The sequence below is a fragment of the Haliotis asinina genome, chromosome 12, assembly GCF_037392515.1.
Source record: "Haliotis asinina isolate JCU_RB_2024 chromosome 12, JCU_Hal_asi_v2, whole genome shotgun sequence".
Lineage (NCBI taxonomy): Eukaryota > Metazoa > Mollusca > Gastropoda > Lepetellida > Haliotidae > Haliotis > Haliotis asinina.
In genome coordinates this window covers 15,974,311-15,986,320 of record NC_090291.1, presented here as the reverse complement: position 1 = coordinate 15,986,320, position 12,010 = coordinate 15,974,311, and the positions used below count along the sequence as shown (strand labels likewise).

Below are 12,010 nucleotides of genomic sequence, written 5' to 3'. Positions count from 1 at the left end.
GTTCAAATAAGGAAATGGAACTTGTCGTGTAATGAGAAAGAATTTTTTCCAAGGAATCATCTCCAAAGATATGTCTGAACCTTAAATCATCAATCTGTCTTATTTGTATTGCTTAGCATGTAGCCAAGGCAACCAAAATTATGAAATTCATACATTGAAGAATTAGAAAACATTTGTATCTGTCAGTGTAGAACTGTAGATTTCATACTGTTGGCAGCAGTATGTAGTTTTGTAGAAAGGTTGACATTTGAGAGGTCTCTTTGCGATTGTAATGAGATTAGGATCTCGCAGCTGAAGCCATTGTCAGCTTGGTATGTCAGAGAATGGGAGAATGAAACTAATTTATGACATTTATTTCACACTGCCTGATAAATAAGGTGTTGTCAAAGGCAGGAGAATGGTGCAAAGTTAGAAATATGATGGAGTGCCTCGCACGTGCTCATCCACCAGTCTGACGTTTCGTTTTCCCTGGAGACCAACTTAACCATGAAACCTTCTGTCGTTCAGAAGAAAAAAATACAAATGGCCGCTGTGTGTGTCTGAACGTATGACATATGGAGATTGATAACACATCATTGCTCACTTGATAAGATATTTGGGTGAAGTCCCTTGTGGAGGTTGAATGTGATGCTAATGATGTTAGAGGACAGTTCTATTTCCAGTATGTCAGCAGGCTTGTCGGTATGAGGGATGGCTGTGTCTCTGGCAGTAGACTGCATATCATGATACAGGAGATTTGTGCCTGTGAGATGCTGTGGAGCTAAATGAATAGGTCTTCGTTTCCAAGGCTGATGGTTAAATGTTTAGTGTATGGGTTAATCCAACTGTTGCTACTCCCTAGCAGGAGTTTGTAGAAATACTGTTAAAAGGGTTGTAAGATCTCCAGTGTGGAGTGAGGAGTTTAGGAAAAGTTGGTGGCTCAATACCTGGGGTCAATTCAATCTGCCATGTTCACACCATTCACTCTTAATCTATTCACTCACTTCGTTCTCTCCACTCCACTCCACGTTCATTCTCTCTATTCACTCACCCTACTCCACTTCACGTTCATTCTCTCTATTCACTCACCCTACTCCACTCCACTCCTGCGACTATGCTCTACACTCATTCTCTCTATTCACTCACCCTATTACACTCCATTCCACTCCGCTCCTTGCGACTCTGCTGTACGCTCATTCTCTCTATTCACTCACCCCTCTCTACTCCTCTCCACATAACTTTTCACCATACTCATTTTCTCTATTCATTCACCCCACTCCACTCCACTCCACTCCACATGGCTTTTCACCATGTTCATTCTCTCTGTTCACTCGCTTCACTGTACACCTCTCCACTCCACATGGCTTTTCACCATGCTCATTCCCTCTATTCACTCGCCCCACTCTACACCACTCCACTCTACTCCTCTCCACATGGGTTTTCACCATACTCATTCCCTCTATTCATTCACCCCGCTCTACTCCACTCCACTCCACATGGCTTTTCACCATGTTCATTCTCTCTATTCACTCACCCCTCTCTACACCACTCCACTCCGCTCCACATGGCTTTTCACCATACTCATTTTCTCTATTCATTCACCCCGCTCCACTCCACTCCACATGGCTTTTCACCATGTTCATTCTCTCTGTTCACTCGCTTCACTGTACACCTCTCCACTCCACATGGCTTTTCACCATGCTCATTCCCTCTATTCACTCGCCCCACTCTACACCACTCCACTCTACTCCTCTCCACATGGGTTTTCACCATACTCATTCCCTCTATTCATTCACCCCGCTCTACTCCACTCCACTCCACATGGCTTTTCACCATGTTCATTCTCTCTATTCACTCGCCCCTCTCTACACCACTCCACTCCGCTCCACATGGCTTTTCACCATACTCATTCTCTCTATTCGCTCACCCCACTCTACTCCGCTCCACTCCACATGGCTTTTCACCATGCTCATTCTCTCTATTCACTCACCCCACTCTACATCACTCCACTCCACTCCACATGGCTTTTCACCATGCTCATTCTCTCTATTCACTCACCCCACTCTACACTACTCCACTCCACTCCACTCCACATGGGTTTTCACCATGCTCATTTTCTCTATTCATTCACCGCACTCCATTCCGCTCCAATCCTCTCCACATGGCTTTTCACCATACTCATTCTCTCTATTCACTCGCCCCACTCTACACCGCTCCACTCCACATGGCTTTTCACCATACTCATTCTCTCTATTCACTCGCCCCACTCTACACCACTCCACTCCACTCCACATGGCTTTTCACCATGCTCATTCTCTCTATTCACTCGCCCCACTCTACACCACTCCACTCCACTCCGCTCCTCTCCACATGGCTTTTCACCATGCTCATTCTCTCTATTCACTCACCCCATTCTACTCCGCTCCACTCCACATGGCTTTTCACCATGCTCATTCTCTCTATTCACTCGCCCCACTCTACACCACTCCACTTCACTCCACATATGGCTTTTCACCATACTCATTCTCTCTATTCACTCGCCCCACTCTACACCGCTCCTCTCCACTCCACTCCACTCCACTCCACTCCACTCCACATGGCTTTTCATCATGCTCATTCTCTCTATTCACTCGACCCGCTCTACACCACTGCACTCCACTCCACTCCACATGGCTTTTCACCATGCTCATTCTCTCTATTCACTCGCCCCACTCTACACCACTCCACTCCACTCCACTCCACTCCACATGGCTTTTCATCATGCTCATTCTCTCTATTCACTCGCCCCTCTCTACACCACTCCTCTCCGCTCCAAATGGCTTTTCACCATACTCATTCTCTCTATTCACTCGCCCCGCTCTACACCACTCCACTCCACTCCACTCCACTCCACATGGCTTTTCACCATGCTCATTCTCTCTATTCACTCACCCCTCTCTACACCACTCCACTCCACATGGCTTTTCATCATACTCATTCTCTCGCCCCTCTCTACACCACTCCACTCGGCTCTGTTCCATGCTCATTCTCTATTCACTCACCCTGCTTCACTCCGCTCCAATCGGCTCTGCTTCACGCTCATTCTCTTTATTCACCCACCCTACTCCACTCTGCTCCAACTCTGCTCCACTCCTTTCCACGCAGCTCTGCTTCATGTTCATTCTCTTTACTCACTCACCCTACTCCACTCCGCTCTGCCCCACTCTGCATCTCCTGACTACTCAGGTGGGCCACAGGTGCTTGGCCATGATGTGTGTAGTTATCAGGGTATATTCAATACTGTGCATTACATGTGACCAGCAGACTGTGACACATAACACATTCATAGTAGGTTATTTTATTGATCGATAGATCAGCTGTAAAAAAAAAAAATGACTGAAAGTAAGTCTCTGTGGCTTTTAACTTTCCAATAATGCAAGCGACATTTATTCCTCTATTCTCAGTCTATGAAGCCTTTTATCAAGGGATGTGTATAACATAGGGTTCATTCCCACTATATGGCCACTCAAAGAGTGCTGCCTGAAGCACTCTGTCCTGGTAGCTTCTCAGGCATATGACCTTGAGTGACAAACCTTAAAGATCTCACTGGAAGACACAAAGGTGAGGGATTGCCAGCGTTCAAGCTGAGCTAACGTTTCTGGATGATAGTCACATCAAGATGGTGTCAGAGTAAATATAGCTTAAAGAGATGTGCTAGTGGTCACCACCAAGATAGGTAAGTATGATCTGTGGTTCCAAAGTAATATGGCTTATGGCCTATTTATGATGGTCTGATTTTGTTTATCTATTGTCTAGAAGTCAGTGACAGGGAAACACAATGGTGTTAATTAAATTAATTCTCGTCACATGGCTGATAATGATAGTCAAGTAAGGGATCTTTTTGACAATCTTCAGTGTCTCAAATCCATGAATTGGCAGCTCATTATTTTAATGTCTTGACTGATCAGGGGCGGTGGAGTAGCCTAGTGGTTAAAGCGTTCGCTCGTCACACTGGAGACCCGGGTTCGATTCCCCACATGGGTACAATGTGTGAAGCCCATTTTTTGGTGTCCTCTGCCGTGATATTGCTGGAATAGTGCTAAAAGCGACATAAAACTAAACTCACTCACTCACTCACTCACTCTTGACTGATCAAAACAAAGAGAGCTTGAGTAAGATGGACTCCTTGGTTCAGTATCATAGAAAATATGTATATTTTACTGGAATAAGCATTGTTGACATTGAGAAGTGTAGTATCAAGGACTGCAAGAGAAAAAGGTACTCAGATTACCTCTGTGTAACGTTCATGCAGAGGAGTATCTGGAGTGTTGGTTTGGTTGAAGATGAATTTTAACCCAACTCATAGCGAGGGGAAAAAGTGAAAGTATTACACAGGTTGATGTTGTTCTTCATGATTGCCAGATTGCAGACAGTTTGTACTGAACTAAATTGTGAATCCAGGAAACCTCCTAGAAACTATTACTTCATGACACTCTTAAAGGTTACATGCAACCAAAACATCAAACATAATTAAAACACAGTTATCACTTTTTCATGATATATAATATGCCATGCCGGTTAAGAAAATTAAACAAACAAAATTATAAGAGTTATGATCACAAATCAAAAGTGCAATATTTTGTACTTGGTTTTATACCTCCCTTGAAATGAAGCAGCCACTATACCGAACCCAGTCAGAACTGATGGGTGTTTACTCAAGTTTTTTTTTTAATTTTAGGTTGCATTGTTGATGATTTGTTTCCGTAAGTGCATACCAAAAGATAACAGAATCTGCACAGCTGTGTTTTACGTTGCATGTGACCTTTAAGTGACCGAGGCTGTTCCTCCTGCTTTCAAAAAGGTAAGGTAACTCCAAGTACACAAAAATACCCCCGAAACGTAACCAATAACACTTCATCTATATGCATGTATACGAATTCTTCATTTGTCTCTACTCCCCATCACTATCTACAGCAAAATCTATTTACATGCAACAATATATAGTGTTCAAAAAGGGGAAGCAGGCTTCATTTGTGCATTGCCTTGACATGTAACGACATCCTCCTTACTGTACATGCTTACATGCTTTGGAATGTGATATTAAGCTTGAGTTCATTTAAGGTTTGATTTTCTGTCAGTTGACATATGTCGACAGGGGATCAAGCTGAGATGTTAGGTGAAGGAAATGTTGAGTACAAACTTCTTTAGTGGGTTATTCAATCCGCAAATTCTAAGGATATCAGCAAGCGTTTTTTCTCGACTCAAACGTGAACAAGGTGACAGCTCCAACACAACAGAGGGTGTTTCCTATGAATGGCACATTTTGCTCAACGTTACCTTCACACAAGCAGTCAGAATTCTGTAAATTTCAATTTAATTTCGTAAATTGTAAATACAGAAAAATGGACAATAACATACTAAGAGATAATGGCTTTGAGCTGGACATTGGGCTGATTACTGACAGAGCCCAGGGGATATTTGACAAAGGCTATATTTGTCAGAATATAAATAACAGTCATTAATGAAACTGACATTGCAAATGGCAGGATTGGCTGTATACAAAGCAGTAGAGATTGCAATTAATACATACCTAGCTACACGGTATTTTGCCTTGTTTTTGACATGCATCCAGACAGTAGCTATATGGAATGAGTCGTAAAATTACCGGTACTCCAAATTCATCTGCATCATATGAGTGTGTAACAGTGTTGTTTCTCATGGTAACAATCACTGGATTGTCTGATCCAGAAGCTTTGTTTACAGACAACATTGTACATCTGTAATATTGCTGAAACAAATGCATATTTACTCCTGATGTAATCACAATTGTACAGTCGGCTCTGCTTTTAGCAGATATTTCTTACGGATGTGGAAAGAGATTTGTAGCTTCTGTGGCAAAGAGCTTTGACCTGTAACTTTTGTTTTCGATGGTTCAGATATACCAGCTGGTAGTCAGGAAAACAGAAGTTACTACTGCAAAGAGAAACCTTTAAAAAAACTTGGAAAAAGTGAATTCCAGTTTGTGAATGTTGGCCGATATGCGGTGTAGACTGTGATATGAAAACTATTTTCAAAGAACATCTAGAACACCTTTGTAGTATGTCACACAGATATTGAAAGGTGATGATTTAGCCAAATGGTTAAAGTGTTTGTTACACATGCTGAAGACCTCAGACTCAGGGTTCAATTATCCACATGCATACAGCATGTGAAGTCCATCTCTGTGTCACCCTCCATGATATTACTGAAATATTGCCAAAAGCAGAGTAAAACTAGACTCACTCATAGATCCTAAACAACCATGCACAATGGAAGTCTAGATTTGCACAGTTACAGGAAATATCCCAGGGCTTCTTTACACTATATATATACAGTGTTCCCAGAAATTATTGAGAAAATCTTTGTTTTTTTTCTAATGATGCTAAGATTGGAAAAAGGGCTTTCACTATGCACTAAGCATACTAAATAAGGGAGACAACTCTTGAAGGCTTAGAAGGCAGCTCATTGCGTCAAGAGTTATCTCCCTTGTCTGAGCAGACGGCTTCCTGTGTTGACATGGCAGAATTTACAGCAAGAGAGAAAAGAAAGCTCATTCTAGATGATTTTGAAAGGGGTGAAGCTGATGCTAAAGTGTTAGCTTGTAGACATGGTATTCCTCTGTCTACAGTATACAGAACTTTGAAGAATATTCAAACAGGAACCGGGATAGAGCACAAAGCAGGGGCAGGTCGGCCTAGGAAATTCAGTGTTGTGGATCGGCGAAGACTTGGGCAGATTGTGAGTAGGGGCAACTTGAAAAGTGTTGAGAACATCAGAAATGAAATGATTAGCAGAGGAAGTCCTCAGGTATGCAATGAAACAGTTAGACAGGAATTACAGAGATTTAATTGGGTGAAAAAACGTGGAATTCCCTCGCCGTTGATGAAAGATGCACAAAAGGAAAAACGTTTAAACTGGTGTCGGGCTCATGAAAATCAAGATTGGGATAATGTTTTCTCTTCGGATGAAAGTTCTGTTTGGCTTTTCCCTAATTGTGTGAAAATTTGGACCAAAGATACTGTCAAACCTATCTACCAGCGACCAAAACAGCCTGAAGTTTCACATGTGGGGTGGCATATCGGCTCGCGGAGTGATGCCATTGTGTGTTTTCACGCGAAACTTGACAAAAGAAAGATACGTTGACATTCTAAATGGTCACCTTCTTCCGACAGCACCAACATTGTATGAAGATGATTGGATTTTCCAGCATGATAATGACCCAAAACACACTACACAAAACAGTGGTTGTCGGGCGAAAATGTTCAAGTTTTAGACTGGCCCAGTTACAGCCCAGACCTGAACCCAATTGAGAATCAGTGGGGAGTCATGAAGGACAGAATAAACCAAAAGGGACTGAGAAATATTGAAGATATGAAGGCCGAGGTGGTCCAATATTGGGATACCCAGGTCACCCGATTACCTACAAACTTTGATGGGTAGTGTGCCTAGGCGTATTCAGGCATGCATTGCTGAGCGAGGAGGTCTAACAAAGTACTAAAACAAGACTGAGACTGTAAAAGGATGATGTTTTAACATGTTTATGTAAGTAAAACGCCAGAAGTTAATAAACGTAATGAGTTACATGACGCAACATGATTCCCAATAATTTCTGGGAATACTATATGTATATAATTTGTGTATGTTTTTCTGTAAAATATATTCATTTCAGAAAGTAGATATTACCCTACTTTGTGCTTAATGTCTCCCAGATATTAGTAGCCATGAGGCATATTCCACACAGGGTGCAGCAGCGATCTTTGTTCTGTCTGCAATACGTCCTTGTTCTTGGCGCTTCCGGAAATTGTCCACACCTGCATTACTATAGACATTTGTCTTAATGGAGCTGAGGTACACTCATGTAACAAATATATTGTTGGAAGCAAAGCTAAAACCTAAGACACAAGGGATTACCAAACAGATAGTCTTGGTTTTAGATAGCGTCTGTGAAGCACTTAAATGTCATTCCTGTACCCATTTGGGACACTTTTCTGTAATAAAAAGTGTTTTTGTGTTCAGCACCACTTGGAACCAATATTCCCTGAGCTCAATAGAAATGGCTTTGTTTCTGATTGTGAAGGGTTGTGGTCAAGTGATGCTTGTGAGCGTCATTATACAGACATTGGGATGCAGGCTAGCTATTCTCAAAATTTCCGTAGCCCTACAAAGTTCTTAAGCCCATTCTTAACACATTGGCTACGACCAAAGTTAAGAATTCTTAGGACTTTGAATGTTTTGAGAATAAGGGCCCAGACCTACTGTTTCAGTGAAATGTTTGTATTTGCAGCCAGTTAGCCTGATCAATGTTTAATATGAATGATCGTAGGAGGCAGATGAATGATTGTACCCTGTGGATCAGATTGTTGGGGAAGTTAGGGAGCACATTCCCTTTGCATGACAAAGTCAACTTAATCTTCTCCATCCTGTTATTATTTAAATGTATTCACGACAGCAAGGTTTCTCAACTGAAGACCTACGACAACAGTAGCAGACACTGAAGAATATGCTGTGAAAAAAAGAGCTACTCTCATAACTTGCAGTTCTAAGCACTTTTCACTCGTCAGTTCAACCCAGTGGGCATAACATTTGTAAATTAGGTTTTGAAGGTCAGAATTTTCTTCTTCTTTTTTGCAGCAATATCGGGCTTGGATGGGGACGAAACTCCTGCCCCAAGGAACATTCGTCTGGGGTCGTTCATACCGATGGGGTCGACGACCAGCGAGGTGTTCTCCGAGGCTAGTGAGACCAACAAGGAAATGCTTGTGGGGGTATGGCAGTGTCGCTTCAGAATGCCCAAGTGCCTGCGCAAGATCAAATTCCCCAACACTATTGAAGCTCAGAGTGAGTTGAAAGCCCCCCTCTTACCTATAGGGAGACAGTTGGAGGGGGGGTAATTTTGTAGATAATTAGGGAATGTTTATTGTTTTTGTCATCTCTTGGTTGACTCTGCAAGGTACATTTATTATTCGCTCTTTCACATTTAATCGTTTCAGGCAGATATTCATGTTATTTCTTCCTGTCACTCAAGAAGGAAGACTTGTAGTCAGTAAATTGTGCTCTTTTGTGCTCTTTCCAAAGTATTTTCCATGTGTTTAGAATAATCTGTTAAATCTGGAATAATATCTGCTTTATTCCATCACTATATTTTGTTTGTAGATAATGTTGCCATCTTCATAATGTTAATTTTGTAGATGATTAGGGAGTGTTTATTGTTTTTGTCAATCATTGGTTGACCCAGCAAGGTACATTGTCAAATTATTTTCTTATTTGGTCTTTCACATTTAATTGTTTGAGGTAGAAAGTACCTCAGGAAATTCATGTGATATTTTCCTGTCACTCAAGAAGGAAGGTTTATAGTCAGTAAATTGTGCTCTTTTGTGCTGTTTCATTTCCTTGCCAGTGCATTAAAATTAAATCTCTATTCTACATGTATTATTTAAAGTCACAGCTTTTTCAGACAAGATATTTGTAAAACCCATTTGTTTTCTCACTGTATGTATACCAGGGTAATTTGTAGAGAAAAGATATGTTTACAACAATGAAAGTAAGAAATCTAATTGTATGTAAGAATTAAAAATGCAAACAATGTGTAAAGGTGCCAACTGATTTTATTTTCTAATCAGAGAACATGTTATGTAAAGACATCCAGCATCTCAAGTGAATAGCTGGTCATCGGTTTCCAGTTGCGCAGATCGATGCTCATGATGCTGATCAGACTAGTTTATTTAATGACTGCCGCAATATAGCTGGAATATTGTTGAGTGACGTAAAAAATAAACTCATTCACTCACGAATAGCTTGATTTTTGTGTAAAATGCTCCTATAAATGCTTTATTCCAGAAAGAATTATCTTTTGTCCCAGGCACCCATCCATTCTTCCCTGAATGTGAACTGGTCCTTCATAAGTGTTTATCAAGTGTGCATAACTGCTATTGTTTACAGTTAAACTAATAAAATAAACAAGTGATGGCTGCATGAAATGTAAATAATACATTAAGTTGTGTCAGTGTGAAACCTATTTCTGGTGTCCCCCACTGTGATAGTGATGGAATGTTGCTAAAAGTGGTGTAAGACTCCTCTCCACTAGCTCGCTTACTCACTCTCAGACACCAGACTCGGTTATTTGTAGACCACTGCCATATAGCTGGAATATTGCTCAGTGCATCTTTAAGCAAGATCCTAGTATCCTGTCTGCAGGTTTCCACTCTGATTCATCCTCATGTGTCTCTGCTGGACATCAAAGTAGCATGAAACTTTACGTATGCTCTGATCTATGCCTCAGGGCACTCTTGCACAACAGCAACTACTATACATTAACATAGGCTTACGATCATTGCAGAACAAAAATCTTTTTGTGCAAGAGAAGTATAGTTTGGTAATCTGTCCTTAGAACCAAGGCAAGATTGTTTCTTGATGAAGCAATGCTTGATTTAGGGTTGCTGACGTTTGTTACCCAGCTGACTGTGTACCTAACAGAATGTGGTTGCTCCATGTAAGGCAAGAGTCAAGGCACCTGGTCTAAATTCTACAGATAATTGTGGCACCTTGACATAATAGCAGCTTTGTCTGTATGCTCAATCTTTAGATATTTCAAACTGTGAAAATTGAGATGGAACAATTTTTGTCTAGACTTGAAAGAAACATGAAACAAAAGGCTCAACTCATCATTGTAGAGTTTGAAATGTATGATATTTTCATGTTTTTCAGTGTTCGTAAGACTAAAATGGATTTTTTTGAATTGGCATAATGAGCTTACAAAACTTGCAAATAAATAACATTAATAATGAACTGATGTAGAAATCTTTCAGTGTTTCATCACAAGGCATTGTAAAGCAACATGATATTGTGTCCTTGAAGACATACTGAGATGCCCACCTGGTGCAACTAGGAAATAAATAAGAATGAAATAAAAAGGATAACATCGACCCACCTACCCTGTTTTTGAAAAGAGTGCAATAAGAAGCAGACATATATTATATTTTGGTCTGAGGCAGTATTCATATTAAAACTTGTCCATCATATTCACTGTGACACTTGGAAAATTTCCATCTTCAGCTCTAAGGAGACCTCTAGAGACCCTTCATCCTTAATTCTGTCTCTTACAGGTAAACTGTACGTGGGGTGGTTGTTCCTCGTCATGTTGGCCTACATGTATAACGCTTGGGTGATCCCCCTCCGCGGCTTCTTCCCCTACCAGACACCCGACAACGTGTGGTACTGGCTCATCTGTGACTACACCTTCGACTTGGTTTACATCCTTGACATTGTCATCTTCAAAGTCAGGATTCGATTCGTCAATAATGGCATAATTGAGGTATAATTTGATAACTTTATGTGTTGTCTTTTGCTAAGGGGCCATTAACCACTAAGGTCTCTGTAATTGTCATTGATTAGTTGATGTGATAATTAGATCTGATGTACTCTTTTATCTATGGTGTTTGTCATTGTGCATGAATCATCTTTGAGAAAACGATCTATGTGGCGTAATTACTCCATGATATGCAATGCTTTAAACTGCATTCTTATTTTTTGTAGTGTGATAGAAAGCTAACAAAAAAACACTATATGAAGAAGCTTATGTTTAAGGTAAGTTTTGCTTTCACTACTATAGGAACAGACATGTTTTCATATCAAATGAAATCAATCAAATGTGTTAGACATTTTAAAAATCTCAGGAATGTTTTTTTTAACAAATCAGAAGTTGTGAAGCTGCTGATTATTGTGGGTTTTTTTTTTAATTTTTTGTTTTTTAATCTTACATCCAAGTCATACAGGGTTCATTACATAACATGTTGGTATAAACAAGGTTCACAAATGTATGCAAAGTCAGTTTACGGGGAATATATGTTCAGGTAGGAATCAATAGGTACATGAGAATATAATGGCAGTACATGGGACACAAGCTAGTTATTCTCGAAAAGTTCATAGACCTACAAACTTCTCAAGCCCATTATTAACACATTGGCTACAATGAAAGTTAAGAATTCTAAGGGCTACGAACGTTTCGAGAATAATT

At 40.5% G+C, this 12,010-nt stretch overlaps 1 protein-coding gene across 2 annotated transcripts in view; it reads left to right on the top strand.

Moving 5' to 3' along the window:
* Nucleotides 1-12,010, top strand: part of LOC137257915 (cyclic nucleotide-gated channel beta-3-like) — a 161,699-nt gene that overhangs the window by 136,513 nt on the left and 13,176 nt on the right. For both annotated transcript variants that reach the window (XM_067795422.1, XM_067795423.1), the window contains 3 exons: nt 8,629-8,835; nt 11,100-11,308; nt 11,530-11,580. In XM_067795422.1, coding sequence (XP_067651523.1) covers nt 8,629-8,835; nt 11,100-11,308; nt 11,530-11,580 — 467 coding nt within the window. The remainder of the gene's footprint in view (nt 1-8,628; nt 8,836-11,099; nt 11,309-11,529; nt 11,581-12,010) is intronic.